The sequence below is a fragment of the Lagopus muta genome, chromosome 24 (assembly GCF_023343835.1).
Source record: "Lagopus muta isolate bLagMut1 chromosome 24, bLagMut1 primary, whole genome shotgun sequence".
Taxonomy (NCBI): Eukaryota; Metazoa; Chordata; class Aves; order Galliformes; family Phasianidae; genus Lagopus; species Lagopus muta.
Genome location: NC_064456.1, coordinates 4,583,173 through 4,598,637, shown reverse-complemented (window position 1 = coordinate 4,598,637; position 15,465 = coordinate 4,583,173). Strand labels below are relative to the sequence as shown.

General features: G+C 48.6%; 1 protein-coding gene and 1 long non-coding RNA gene across 2 annotated transcripts in view; one reads left to right on the top strand and one right to left on the bottom strand.

The window, feature by feature from the left end:
• LOC125684050 (uncharacterized) overlaps positions 1-5,017 on the top strand; it is a 5,617-nt gene extending 600 nt beyond the window's left edge. The window contains exon 2 of the long non-coding RNA XR_007373207.1: positions 699-5,017. This is a non-coding gene — a long non-coding RNA (uncharacterized LOC125684050). The remainder of the gene's footprint in view (positions 1-698) is intronic.
• Positions 4,988-15,465, bottom strand: LEMD2 (LEM domain nuclear envelope protein 2). The gene is made up of 9 exons (XM_048925693.1): positions 14,010-15,465; positions 13,005-13,045; positions 12,215-12,290; positions 10,929-11,005; positions 10,209-10,288; positions 7,765-7,910; positions 6,662-6,763; positions 6,468-6,570; positions 4,988-5,321 (listed from the first exon to the last, which is right to left on the bottom strand). Exons 1-9 carry the CDS (start codon positions 15,376-15,378, stop codon positions 5,171-5,173), a joined length of 2,145 nt encoding a protein of 714 aa, XP_048781650.1. The 5' UTR covers positions 15,379-15,465; the 3' UTR covers positions 4,988-5,170.

Here is a 15,465-nt window from a genome sequence, read left to right as displayed (position 1 = left end):
GCCCTGCCAGCAGCCTCATGCAGGAAACCAAGGCTGGGAGCAGAGTGGAAAAGTCCCAGAGTATTTCCTGCCAGCTCTGCGGGGACAGCGCGTGCCCCACGCTGTGCACCTGCCAGGAACCCAAACAGCCCTGTGGGATCCTCGCATGCTGCGGCCAACCTGGCACATCCTGACAAGACCCACCGCTATTTTGGGGTACATGCAGTCTGAGCACCCCATGCTCACCCCCACCCCGTCCCCCATCAGTCCCAGTGATAATTCAAGGGCATCAACAAATCAGTGCCTGCAACAGGGATGGCACTGGGAAGGGTGGGAAGGAACTCTGCTGCTGAGGAACCAATCAGTGGATGCAGTAATTGCTGCTAATTGGAGGGGAGCAGACAGGACCGAGCCCAACTTCGCCCTGGGAGCCCTGCATGGTGCTGGCACACACACCTCCCCTGTACAGAGCCTGCCCTGCTGGATGCCATATGTATTTTTAATGGTTATATTAATTGCAGTGATCTCATTTTGATGTCAGGAGCACTGCAGTGGCTGCTCTGTTCAAACCAGCACAGCTCGAGGCTACTGCATCCCAGGAGGTGCCCCCACCACAGCTGCAGAGGCAATTACTCAGCCCCTTGTACAACACAGAGCACTCTAAGGGGAAAGCAAGCCCACCTCATATTAAAACTATGCTAATTAGGAACTAATTACAGGCACACAAGGATATTATTACCCCGGCCAGCTTGAAAGCTGCAGCCTCCATCAGATGGAGACGTGATCCTAAGAGTGAATGCCCCCCAGCTCACACTGGGATGCCACTACAGCTGAACCTCATGCATTCCAGGCTTCACGTAGGAGTGGGTTCCTTGGTAACGTCCACACTGCAGAAGGACCTCGGCCCAACGTGACCCGGCCACCCGCTGAATGTTTTCCTGTGTTGCTTCAGCTTGGACACTTGGAACTGTTTTGGAGCAGCGACGTAAACAGCACGAGCCCAGCCTTAAGGGAGTGCTGTGAAGAAATGCAGGGCAGGTGCTCTTCTCCATCAGAGGGGAGGTCACAGAGACCGGGGGTTGTCCTGCCTGCAGGAGCCGGGGAACACAGGGGCAGCAGAGGTGCAGAGCACACAGCTACCTGGATCCAGCCCAAGCACGAGGGCTGCTCTTGAGAAGTTGAACAAAACCACGGTGGAGATTCCAGCACAAGCCCTAGGAGAGATTGCCTGAGATGGGGGCAGGGCTGGAGGGAGGCGCCCTGGGGCAGAGCTCCCTGTCTGTGCTTCTGCTTCTCCAGTCCACACTGATCTTTCCAGGAGAACTGGCACAGCGCCCCGACTCTGCATCCCATAAATAAGGCTCAGCATCAGCTGTCATGTCAGCGGGAGACAAAACATTTAATGTGAAAGGCTTTAAATGGAAGCAGGAAATGAAAAGATAAAGGGCAAATTTTATTTTAGATTCCTTGTTGGTACATATTTTCCTTCCTGACAGTGAGGGGATGCGATGGCTTTATCGGCCCACTGCTCGAGAACCTATTTATGGAACCCTCACGCTTTGCAAGAAAGTGGGAGCGAATGCAGGTTGGAAGCAGAGCAGGGAAGGGATGAACCCACTGTCCCCTCTTCCCTGAGTGGATTGGGAGGCTGAGAAAATTGCTGGTGCCATAGAAACTATCAGCACAGGCTGCAAGGAGCGGGCAGGAATGCGGCAGTGAGAGCAGCACGAAGCCACCTTCCTTGCTGCCCATGGACACGAGGTGGGCTGCCACAGCAAACAGCCCCCAGCACGTGCCATCACACCAAACAGAAGATTCTTTCCTAACCTCAAATATGTTTCAGTTGTAACTTAGCAACCCGTGTTGGGTGAAAGCACCAAGGAGGAAAGCAGGTACTGAGGAGAGCTGGAGCCCCACGCTCCCTTTAGTCCCATACCTTAGCAACAGCTCAGTACCAGCAAGGAGGTTGGACGAGCAGGGCCGTCGCACAGCCAGCACCTCTCACTGCTGGGAAACTGCCCCTCCATCATCCAGAGCTACACGGTGAGATTAATTAACGTTTCTTCCACCCAACAGCAGTGAGTCAGCCCTGCCCGTCACACAGTGATGATTCAGAGCTCTGTCGCTGTCTCACAGGCGGACTTTGAAGAAGTGGAGGCTCACAGTGCATGTATTGTGAGTCAGTGACACTCAGGTGAGAGAGGAATCGAAAGCAGAGCCCAAGGACAACTCCAAGGACTCGCCAAGGTTTGCCCACGTGTGCTCCACTCACCAGGCAACCTTGGAAACCTTGGGTATCTGGTGAATTATCTGAAACGACTTCTAGCCTTCATCCTCGATATCAAAATCCTCCCTTTCACAGCACTGTGTGATGGCTTTGCTTGAAGAGCCTTAGCCCTTGGGACACCAGGAGGGAAGTGCTGTGCCCAGGGACAGGCACCAGCCCGGGGCTCAGGGCAGGAAGGGATGTGTGTCCACTCCACCTCTCCTATATGACACCTGCTACTTCACATCACATCCCCAGAAAAGGACCTCAGGATCCTCAGGACCACGACCCAAGGATGCAGCAGTGCTCAGGACCTGCAGCAACTTCGAGGAGAACCAAACTTCATGCAGAGGCTGCTGATGTTGCACAGCCAATGCACAAGAGATCTGCCTGCAAAAAACGTGGGAAACTCATGATGCTCCCCGTTCCCACAGCCTTACAGCTCTGTGCCATTCCCCATCTTGAACCAACGCTTTACGAAGGACCACATGAAAACCCACCAACCCACTGAGCTAATAATTGCAGTACCCCAATCCTCAAAGCTGTCAATCTCTTCAAAATGCAGCTAAACGAGACAACTGCCTTCCACGCACTCCTTAATGCCACCTATTCCCAGAACACAGATTGAATTTGCAACTCAACACTTGAGCCTGCTGGCTATTGAGATCAGCGAGCGTCACAAGGATCCATGCTGTCTCATTAGGCTGTCATGCAGTCCCATGCCATTTTCAGGGTTATACTTAGAACCCACCGTCTCCTTGGAGCAGGATCTATTTGATCTGCGTGAGCAAAAGCAATTGGAACAGCCTGCAACTCTTCCACAGAAATAAAAGGTAACAAATCATTCGTAATAAATTTATTTTATATATTGGTTTACAGAGCTAAACTGAACGGATAATAAACAGCACCAAGCCAGTGAGATTTGTTCTACAAAACAAGTTTAATACAAAAAACATGACTGCAATGCTTAACTCCTCACTCTGTGTTTGGATGGTTAAAAACAATCGTAACTCAAAACCTGCAAACAGTTAAAAAAGGCTTAATTACATAGGCACTGGTGTTTGGGAAAGCTTCTGTAACAACAGTGGAGATCTCACCACAATGTTTTAGAAGAATCAAGGCTGCCTTCAGCTGATTCCCTATTTAGTGGTAAACGACTAGAAGGCCGTTCCTGAGTCTCCTCTCTTGTTCAAACACCTTACATGTGCGACCAAAAGCAACCTATGGGCTAGGAGTGAACCCCCCACAGCACAGCTCTCGTGTGACCCATCAGGCCTCCCTGCAGAAAGCTGCTCTCCCCACTCCCCCTGTCTGATGAGCAGCACCAGGTATTGCCAGGAGCCCCTGCCACCCTTCTGCAGCAGGAGGCACAGGTGGAATGCGCCACCAAACACCCTGGGGGGGGGGGAGGGAGGAGATGCAGACTTCATCCTGGGATGCGGGCAGGGCGCCCACCCTGCGGGTGGCATCAACAATCTGCAAACCTTGCAGGAGGGCTCTGGCTGCCATCCTGAGCCCAGCTGCCCAGCAGAGCCTGGAAGGGAAGCTCTCCATGCACTCAGCATCAGAGCTGAATGCAAAAATCCACATTCTGCTCATGGAGCTGCTAAACCCACTGCCGACACACGCTGCCACTGGCTTCTCTCTGCAGGTTTTGTTAGCTTAGGCCAGAAATGAATTTGGTCCTCGCTGTCCCAGCAGTGTCCTGTCAGCGGTTTGATGACACAGGGAAGAACAGATTAACAGTATTTTTGCCCAGTCTAAGCTGCCACACTCTGGAGATATTTTCTTTGAAGAAAACAAAAGAAATCAACACCCCCCAAAACAACAACAGTCCTACACAGGACACAGAAACAAACTTAACTAGCTAGATGACTGCAGATACAAAACACAACGCCTGCAGCACCAACAGAGGACGGGCTGCTGCTCCTTCCACCTGTCGTGAGGCTGCAGGAACACGGATTTGGCACCCCCTGACAATGCACGACCCCATGCATTGTACGCCTCTGCTCTGACCCACAGCACACACATTGCAGCTGCCCAAGATAAACAAGTACATTCAGCCCCAATAGACATTCCAAAGCTGCTATTCAATAGCCCACGAAGCAACCCCTTGTAGCCACAAGAAAGCGCTTCCTGAAGCTTCCTATATCCTTCACTTCCCACCCAAATTCCCCCCGCCCCCCAAGAAAACATAAAGCACAGAATTTGCAGACTTAAAAAGTGGAACAGGATCACAAATGTTTCCCTCCACACCCCCAGCCCAGCCCAAACCATCAAGGCACGTCAGACTGCCCTCCCTCTATGACTACCTTTGCCTCATTTTATCTTATTTTTTTCCTATTATTTTTCCCCCCCCACTTTTGAAGGGTGAAACAGACACAAACATTCTCCCTGTTGGGGAGCAGCAAGTGCTTTCATTGCTGTCTCTGCACTGCTAAAAAACAAACGCTAACAAAATACATCTCAGCTGCCACCCTAAAGTTTCCATGGGAAATGCCAACCTCCTTTAAACACGTTCCATGCTGGATGCTGCCTCCAGTTGGCTTTTGCAGAATTGAGGTCAAATTTTAAGAACCATTGTCAGAGAGATCTCAGGTCCTTCAACATTTAAGGACGCGTTATTTTAACACGCTGCTTTAGGCTTGCTTGCCTACAGAAGCCAGATATCTGCTGGAAGGTTAACTTTGGTGTGATTCTAGCTTCCCACCAGCTCAAGCCCATCTTCTTTCTAAGCCAACATTATTGCCCTGGTTGTTTTTTTTTTTGTTTGTACGTGAAGATTTTAAGAAAGAAGAGCAAACAGATGCGTGCAATCCCCAACCCAAGGAGGTTGGGACTGTGACCTGCTCTTTCCCACCACCAGAGAAGGGACTGCTCCCTTGCAGAGGTCCTTTTCAACAGTTGTTCTGCTTCTGCTCCTCTTTAGTGCTCTGAATCTGAGACATAAGATGGCTGAGTCCATCTCCATACGAGCATGTCCTCTCCTGCTACTCTGTGTGACTCTGTCTGAATCCGTGACTCATTTGAGGCCAGAAACTCCACAGCTCTGTTCCAGACACGCTTCATTTTTTTCCTGCAAAAAAACAGCAATGAAAAAGAAAAATAATTATATTCTCAAAGTGCCTTCCTGCTTACAGTAATTGTAGCTGTTGATCAAGCCACTGCCAGCTTCCCGTGCAGACAGTAAAGGAGATTAAACCAGAATTCAAGTTGAGAGGTGATTTCAAGCCCAGGACATGAAAGCACAAATCCTAGCAGTGGGGAAGAGGAGACCCTCTGGCAGCACAAACAATTGATGACTGCCCTGAATGTCAAGCTCAATTCACATTGCAGAGGGATTCCATCAGCAAACTGCCCCCACCTTCAAAGCACAGGGAACTCTCAGACAAGGGAGCACAAACTGGAGCTCCATCCAGTTTTGCACCAGTCTAGTAATTCTAGGTACTACACAGCTATCAATCAAAGCCAGCTGAAATAACTCCTGGTTGTATCACGACTGATAAAGAGGGAGGATGTTAAAGACTTTGCAGCACGTGCAGCGTTCTGTGCTGTCTGGAGAACAAAGCAGCTGAGTCTAAGCAAAATGTTAAAAAAACAAAAAACGTTTTGCAAAGATGAAGCATCACAACCCAGGCTGCTCCTCCTGCCCCACCAACTGCGGCGTAACCAACTGTGCTTCCGTTCTGAAAAGGCATCAGAATCAGACAGCTCGCTCTGCCTCCCGTTCAGAGCTGCCTCATCTGAACAGGAAACTTTGCAGGCAGACAGTGTATAAAATCCCTTCAGAAGAGCCTCCCCAAAGCCCCATTCAGCTCATGGGAAGGTTTGTTCTGTGAGATTGCAGCACCTGCCTGGAGAACAAGGCACGATGGCTGAGAAACAGGATGGCATCCTACATAGATTAGACAAAGGAGAAAAAAAAAAAAAAAAGAAGATGCTCCAGGCCCAGGAAAAACAAAATCCAATTACTGTGTGATAGAACAATGACAATACACCAGTGTGACTGCAAAAAATATCAGCCCCCTGGACTGTCACATTAATCTGCAGCAGGTTAATATATAGCCTGGGTTTTATCAACATCCTTTATGAAGTGAAAGGCCAGACAGACTCTGCTTGCTTTCCATCAATTGTCTGGTCGTGGTCTGTCATCCAGTAACTACGGTTTTGAGTTGAGTTGAGTCATGCCATGCTGACATCCCTCTAAAAGAGCAAAGCTCACCTGCTCTGAGGAGGGATGAGGCTGTCCCGAACGTGGAGAATGCCCACGTAGGGGTAGCGCTCCAGGTTCCGTTCCCATTCCTTGTAGTGGTCCTGGACAACAGCTGCAGGGCAGAAGGGAAAAACAAGGAGAGAGTTCAACACTGCACAGAGCAGGAGAGCGTTAATTGGGTTTACAGAGATACTGGACACTACCTATGATCTTCTTCACCATATCATACATGGCTTGCTCCTCTTCCTCCATCTTCCGCCAGCGATACCGAAGGAAGATCAGGATCCCCCACAGAGTTACCAGACCTAGAGGGATAAAAACAAACAGAATTCAGTAGGGACATACATGTACTTCCTCAGTGCCAGCAGGTTTCTTTTTTTACAACTCTCTGGAGGCAGCTTTCCTCCTCCCTGTTTCCCAGGCCTGCTTGGAACTGCATCCAAAGAGTACATTTTGTTCCTGCAGCAGAAGAGCAGGTGTGCATGTGAGCAGAGATGGCCAGAAGGCCTCATCACAGACCTTCCTCCTCCCCCCCCCAAAACATCAGCATGACCACGGGGCTCTAATTCTCTAAATCCCAGAGCTACCTCTTTGCTAGAAGCCTCCCCTACAATAATCACTTAGGAAGACTGTCAAGCTCCACTGCTCTGCAGATAGCTACTTGATAAGGAGATAAAGCCCGGGGCTCCAGTGCCAGCCTAAAATTCAGGAGATCTAAATTGAAGGTTTAGCACTGACAAATGTCCCCGTTACGACAGGAGCTAACTTTAGCATCTCAGTCTCTACAATAAACATAACTATCCCCTTTCACCCTCACCTCATCTGGCCAGATTATAAAGTCCTCCAGCCAGCACTCATTGCTCATTATCACCTCGCTCAGTAAGACCTCTGTCTCAGCTGGGGCGTGACAGACTCTTCCCATAAAACCTATAATACTTGAAATGCTACAAGTCATTACAGGAGAGTCCAGAAGATTTTGTAGTTTAGTGCAAGAAAAGAAAGAACAAATGAATCTTTTAGGTAGGTTAACATACTTATTTTGCAGACCGCAGTAATGGGTACTTGAGGAATACTCGGGGAGCTAATCAGCTTGCTGATTTAAAGTAAGTGTTAAGCACTCAGCACAAGAGCAGGGCTACAGGTCTCTTTCTGCTGCCAGAAAAAGGTTAATTAGAAATTAACTCGTTGGCAGATTTATTTCACCTCTGCCAGTAGTTTCATATGGCTGGAAAAATACATGGGTGCACGCGTGTTCATCTCTACAGCCAGCAAGGGGAGAAGTCGATCAGAAACACTGACAACTTACACCAGAAAAACAGGAACAGGTTCATGACAGCAGTGATCACCGCCCGACGGAAACGGCAGCTGAGCCCCATCTGAGGGTGGGCCGATTCCAGACAGACCACCTCCTCCACTCTGCTGACGGGTTCGGAGGGGTCTCCGCCTTTCAACCTGATGGGAAGAGGCAGAAAACCTTCACTGAAGAACGCAAACGCTCCAACTGCAGTCTTTAATCAAAAGAGGGAGAGGAAGCAGACTGCAGATGCAGTAACTCGTTCTATGCGCCACACAGAAAATGCACCAACATCTTTGCACCTCCTCTTTCCAGAACATTTTGGGACCGGCTGCTTAGCAAGGACTGGATATGGCTTCAGAAAAGGCAGCAGGGCTGGAACTCCCACTGCTAAACTGAAATCTCCCTCTGCAGACTCTCTGACAGTACCTCTCAGCGAGCAGAAGATTAAACTTTAAATTGGATTCCCACCTCCCAGCACAGAGAAATGGAAATGTTTACTGAGTCACTCATCAGCAATTGCAGAGAGAGCAGTTGAGGGAGACTGCAAATGTCCGTAGAGGTTGCGCCGTTTCCCTCAGTGCTGATGAGCATAAACAGTTTAGCTAGGAAAGTGACAACACATCAGCTGTGTCTGCAGTGAGAAATGGACACACCCTCAAAAGCATTCACAGCAAAATCGATAACACAGCCTCCTGCAAAATCACTTGCACACACCTGCTGTGCCAGCCGAGATGCTTTTAGCTCACTTCTTTCTATACAGACCTACGCTGATGTGGTTTCCTTGTTAGATCCTCTAAGCCAACAGGCATCAAGCAATCCTAGTGAGAGCCATCAGATTCAGAGCAATGAGACCAAAGAGGATTTCATTTTTTTTCAAGCTAATTCATTCCAGGTTTGCAATGAATGACTTACTAGACAATGTCATTCTCTCAGTTTATTAGTGCAGATCTCACCAAGTGCTGACAGCCTGTGTTTGGTTGCTGGATTCTACAGCAGCAGCAGCAGACACAGCTGTTTCCCACCCCTCATCTTACTGACAATCCACACTCCATACTTTAAACATGCAGCAGAATCACTGAGCAGAGCTCATTTCCAGTTCTGCCTCTCAGATTGGCACCCAGAACGCCAATCTCACGTAGAAATGCCACCCTCAGGTTGGTAAGCATACTGAACACTCACTCTGCACACCATGCAGACTTGGTGAAAGTAGATCCACTTGGCAAACAGCCCAGAAAACTGCTAATTATGAAAATTAAAAGAGAATATATTACACTACAAGGCTCCTGACACAAGCACTGCCCCTGTACAAAAATACGGCCCAAAAAGCAAATCCAAACCTGCCAATAAGAAAACAATGTCTTGTCCTGGGAATTTGCCACACGCCAAGAATAAAGCAGCAGGCACTGTCTGATCATTCAGCCACAGCAGCAGCTGCAGAATTCTTTTTAGGACAAGAAATCAAGCAGTGGAAATCAACACAAACTATACCCATGAAGCTCTAGTATTACTACCGTTGCAATTCATTTAATCAGAGATACATTTTATTTATGCAGTATTATGCAATATTATACAATTTATGCAATATTAAAATGCAAACAAATGTTAGGCTTCAGAGTTAACATGGAGTGGAGGCAGCTGACACTTCCCAGAGGCAGATAATTATGTCTGTGGAAACTGCATAACAGCCTCTCATCAGATTACGGCCCGAACATTGTATTTCTCAGCTGAAGAAACCAGCACTTGTGCCGTTCCACATGTACAGAAACAAGTGGCAGCCAAGAAACCCAAGACAAAAAGCCCCACTGGTGACTGACCAAGCTGCTATGCAGTCACAGTCTGTTGGTTTTGACATCTACTGTGCATTCTGCCGGAAAGAGAACTGACACTAAAGAAAAGATACCATTCAACAGTCTGTTTCCCTCCCCTCCTCACAGACTTACTTGCCCCAAGAGATCCCAGGGCACGTGGGTTGTTACCTCCTGAAGACAATGCTCTGCTGACCTGTACAACCCAACCCCTTTGCTGAAAGGGTGCCCACAAAATACCAAAGCTCTGTTTTTGCTAAGAGTACTGAATAAGAGTTGTCTGGGGAACAGGCAAGTTCAACAAGCGAGCTGCCCTCCCAAGACACCAGAACGACCACTTCTAAGCCCTGCTGTAAGCACAACGTCACAGTGAACAGGCACAACATCAGGCTTGAACTTCATTGCAGAGCAGTGTGTTCATGAACACGATGTCCCCCACTGCAAGGGTTGGGAAACACACTGAGAAGGAACGTCTGCAGCTGCCAATCTGTTCTAGGACCATACGTTTTATTTGGAAGCACTGACAAAGCGTGTCTCTGATTATCTTTGAAATCTAATGGAGCTTTTTGTGCACAGCACACAGGATGTCAAATTACACATCAGCCGACGCCGAGAAAGATCATTTTGGAACAGCAGGCTTCCACTTACCATATTCCTAAATCCTTGTTACTGTTCAGTATCCACTTCAGGGCAGCTTCAAACTTCTGTGGGGAACCACCAGTTATGTTCTGTGAGAAGAATCCATTAGAATGTCAGTCTCCCATTCATTTAAAATACTGAATAACGTTATTTCATAACAGTTATGAGAGAATTTATTCTAAGCAGTCTGTCCCTAGGTTAATTCTTATCGTAATTCTGCAAACTGGAGGGAGGAAAACTAAATCTGAAAGTCAGTCTGGACTGAAATCTTCTGACTCTGGTAGATGATGCGTGAAGCACTCTGTAAAATAACACTCTCCCAGACTGTTAAGGCTAACCACTAAATACAACATAATCTTACTGACAGTTTACCATGAAAGAAATGGAATGCTGGATCAAGGCAGTCTGTCTTCTGACACTTTGGGGTATAGAAAGATTTTTCTTCTGCCCAGGCCTCAATCCTGGGAAATTTCTGGTTACAAAAGACTGATGGCCATGGCAAAAAAACAAACCATTAAGTTAGATTTACAGGGCTTGAATCAGAGATGTAGGGGAAGATTATTTTCAAACGAACTGCTGAGAACCAAAGGGGAAACCAGAGGTATGGGAAAGAATCAGAACAGGATGGGGAAGTAAAACAAATGGCAAATTGCTTTAGTATCTATTATTTATTGCCTTGTAAGAGGCATAGCACCACGTTACAACAACAGCTGCTCACAGCCTACTCACCACCACGTGGTCCCTTGCTTCACTAACCCAAATGCATTTGCTTTTTAGATTCTCAGGGTTTCCGCATTCAAAATTACCTGGTAAAAAAAGGAAAGTCAAACAGAAATAATGTTTAGAAAAAAACAACCCCTGACAGTTCAGAAATACACTCAGCTGTCCAGAAACAACATCCTTTAAACGCAGCTACAGCTCTGGGCAAAACGACTGCAAGGTGAGATTCATATGGTAGGCAGGTTAAGATTGTGACTATTAATAAAGTGCTCAGCCACTGGACAGAGGTTGGGGAAGGGCAAGAAAACCTCATGCTTGAGAGCATGAGCTACTCAGCAAAGACAGGGAGGGAAGATACTATTTCTCTTCCACAGAATACATAACCACCTCTCTGACATAACGGCAGGCAGAGGGGCTTTCCACTATGCAACAGAGACTGCAGTGCTGAAGTGTGATCAACACAAAATGCTTCTAAGAAGCCTATATCCCAGCTCTACCCTTCGCCCAGGCAGAGGAATACTGGCCAGGAACTTGGGCTTCTAAGTCATCCTTCACAAAGCTGGCCACACAAGTGTGCTGAGAGACCAGGCAAAATTGGTTCTGAAGCTTCAGAAATCGTGTGAAACTCAAGAATCCAAAGGATTCAAAAGCATTGGGGTCTGAAATCTTGAAAATGGAACTTAGGCACTGTTATGATTAACATTATTATGCATCTTGCTGAAAGAAAAGTTCTCACTTGTCTGCTGAACTGCTGCTAGAGCAGCTTTCTCTGTCAAACAGCACTTGTTATGGATCGGATTGGCACACACGTAGTACAGAGCGTTCAACTCCTGCAGTCAGTTGGCTCCTTAGCCAAGTAAGCCTGCCTTGCTCAGCACAGAAAACTTAAAAGAAATCCCATAATCCGCTGTCACATTTCAGCAGAGAGATGACAACTTCTTAAGTCACTCCGACTCCATGTGTAAGGACGTCCTGATTTACACTTACCTGCCTCTGAGCATCTTGAAGACAATTTCAAGATGCTGTTACAAAAGAACCACAAAGCTGAAGATTTGCACCTCAAGTTCCCAATATATCAAGTGCAAAGAAGGACCACTCCACAAGAGCACGGTGATAGCATTAGCTAAGCACTACTGAGATCAAAAATAAACACACCTCGTTCTGTTTTGCTGTTACCTGACTTTCTCAGAGCTCTATGAGTGGAACTGACTGTTCCATAAATCCCTCTCTTCAAATTAAGGTTGAAAATGTCCAGATAGCTGAGAGAGTGTTTTACAACAACAAATGGAACTCACCAGCTTGTACAGACAAGTAGTTATACAACTCGTGCAGCATGTTCATCACAATGTCCTTCTCTTTGGCTTTGCAGAACTGAAAGTCAGAAACAGGTAACACACATGAACAGCCCAGCAGCTACGGGGCAGCAGTCAGACTAGCCAACACCATCACAGCAAAATGCCAGCAGAGGGGTTTTAGCTCAGCTATGCATCACCAGTTCAAACTGAACACACCTGCAGCAAAGCTGCAACACAGCTACAGGTTCTGAGGCCGAGTGGAGCTGGCACATCACGTGAAAGTGCCACTGAGAGCCCAGCTCACACTGCACCACCAGCCATCCCCTCAGACAGGCTGCATCCATCACCTCTGTGTGTCCCAGGTGTCACAAGGGACCAACCATAACTCCAAATCCAAAATTTTCTTTTTCCAAGTGATGCACCATGATTAAAAAATAATAATAATAACAGGGCTGTGCAAACACTTTACAATGGAGTTGAGGGAACGAGCTGGATTAAATCCTGCATTGCTAAAGCTGAACGCAGGTACAGCCTCTTCAGCAAATCCTTATCACTTCTGTTACCACTATTAAAGAAATTGATTCACATAAATGGGAATTTGAAGTTTTATCTTTTGGAGTCTTGCACACAATCCTAACTTAATCGAGCTCATTAATTCCAACTCATCAAATCACGAAGATAAAACTAATAATTTCACAGTGATGTGATACTGGTGGAAGCTTCCCAGAATAATTACTCTTCTATGAGAATCCCATCCACAATATTTAAAGATAAATAAATATATGCTTACATCATCTGTTCTTTTGTCACAATCCACAGGCAAGAGATTAACTATGGGAGAGAAAGAGAGTTAGCTGGCTGCAAAACAAGAGCTCTTATCAAGAAAATAACTTTTTTTTTTTTAAAGACTCTACCATCAAGTCTGATTCTGCTGTTTTTAATCTTACTCTACACGGTACCTTGCTACACAAACAGCACATTCAAAGCACTGCCTTGGAAGGCAGCAAAAGAAACAAAACTAGTTTTGTACCAGGCTGCAAATGATGAACTCTGTTCTGCTGGAAAGTAAAAATTGTGGCCAGAATGTTTTAACAGCTGAAGTAGACAGCAGGAGATGGAAATTTCCACTGATCATTCTCAAGTGCTGCATACCATGGTCACCTGAAATACCATGGCAATAACAAGAGTTTAAATCAAGTCTCTGAAGGCAAACACAGGGGATATACTTCAGCATGAACAGTTAGTTCCAAAGATTGTGGCCTCTGGTTTAAGAGCTGACTCCTGTCCCAGCAATTGGATACAGGCTGGCCACAGGTCATACATCTACGTGCAGTGTGCCCAAATTAAGGACCAGTACCTTCCAACCCAAACCTCTTCTTTCAGTTCCAAGTCCTGAAGTGGCATTAATTCCATCTAGCTGGGATATCTGCTTTAAATGCAACACAGAGACCATCGCAGGGCTGTGCTTTGCAGAGGCTAATGTTAAAACACAGGACACCTACACAGGTGTTATACTACACAGCCAATAACCATAAAACACCTCCTTGGTCTGGCTTCCTTTTATGGGCAAAACCCAACAGGGTTTTGAAGAACTGAAGGCAAAAGTAAAAATAAAAAAGAACACACACTTGACTTATTTTCAGTGATGAATGAGACTTCCCAAAGGTAATGGGAGAGGGAGACGGAGATGCCAAGTGAGAGAATGATGTATCTGATAGCAATGGAAGTAATAGAGGGAAATCAGAAAATAAAAGCAAATAAAGTTAAAAAAGCACAATTAAACCGGTACACGTACAGCTCTCCTCTGTCTGTTCAAGCCAGCCTGACCCAATCATCTTCACCATGAGGATACCCAGAAAAATCAGCAGCAGCACCAAGCTGGCGAGGAAAAGGAACTGGGAGAGGTAGAACTCGAGGCCTTTGCGCTTTCCTTCCATCTGCTGCCTGGGGGCTGACCGCAGGAGCTGAGTGCGGGGTGTCACCACTGCAGCAGATGCATCCCACCGGCTGCCCGAGCCCAGCCCTGTGCCACTCACAGCCCTCCACGGCAGCCGTCGGCTCAATCCTTCTCCCCAGCTGCTGGTTTTTGGCTCTCTGTCTGCCTCCCTTCGAATGCTGGGCGCCAAGCTCTCCTCTCTCCTCTCGAATGGGTAACTCAAGCCACTACATCCTGCTGAGGTTTCCCAATGAGTGCTGGGTGCCACCCTGCTCTCCCGTCCCCACCAGCTGTTGGAGAAAAGCCCCTTCCTTTCTGTCTTCCTTCCCCCTGCTGTCTCCCACTGCGCTGGGGAGTTCTGCCCTGCAGTCCGTCCTACTGATGTGTCCCAATGGCCCCTGGATGTCAGACCTTCGCTTTCATCACTGGAAAAGGGCATGGAGCTGAGCCTTCCACTTCTGCCCGCAGATGCACCCCAGGAGGACACAGAGCTCAGCCCTCCCACCCCATCCACGGACGACCCTATCCCAGCCCTTGCACTGAGCCCCTCACCTCTACTTATAGACGTGTTCCACTGGGACGGGCTCGGCCCCCCAAACCCATCCAGGGACGCCCTCGGCCCGCCGCTGAGCCCCTCGCTCCCCTCTGCAGATGTGCTCCACTGAAAGGAGCTCGAGGCCCGATAGCCATCATCCAGAGACGAGCCCATCCCAGCCCTGAGCCCCCCGCTCCTCTCCAGGGAGGAGCTCCACGAGGAGGGTGCGCTCAGCCCCCGGAGCCCATCCCGGGATGTCCCACCCTCGTTCCTACCGCCGAGCCCCACGCTGCGCCCGGGCGGTGACCCTCGTGGGTCTCCCCAGGACAGCCTGCCTCCCTCAGCGGCCTCCCAGCGGGACACGGACGCTCGTCCTCTTTCCTCCTCTTCGTCCTCCTCCATCCCGTCCTCCTCATCCTCCTCATCCTCCTCCTCTCCGTCGCGGCCGGCCCTGCCGGGGCTGAGGCTGAAGCCGAGGCGCGGCCGCGAGGGTGAGGCCTGCTGAGGCCTGCCTGAGCTGCGGCCCGGGCTGGGCGGAGCGCCGCGGCCCCTGCGCTTCGCCGCCGCCACCTCAGCCCGCAGGCAGCTTAGCTTCTTGATGTAGACCTTGCGGGTGGTCTCGGTGATGGGCCCGGGTCGGTAGCCCAGCGCCAGCAGCTCCTTCCGGAGCTCCGCGTCTGTCAGCTCCGCCATGGCCGCGGCGCTGACGCCAGGCCTAACCGGAAGCACTCTGTCAGCAAGGAAGGGCGGCCGCCATCTTGAGGAGGGCCAGCAGCAACC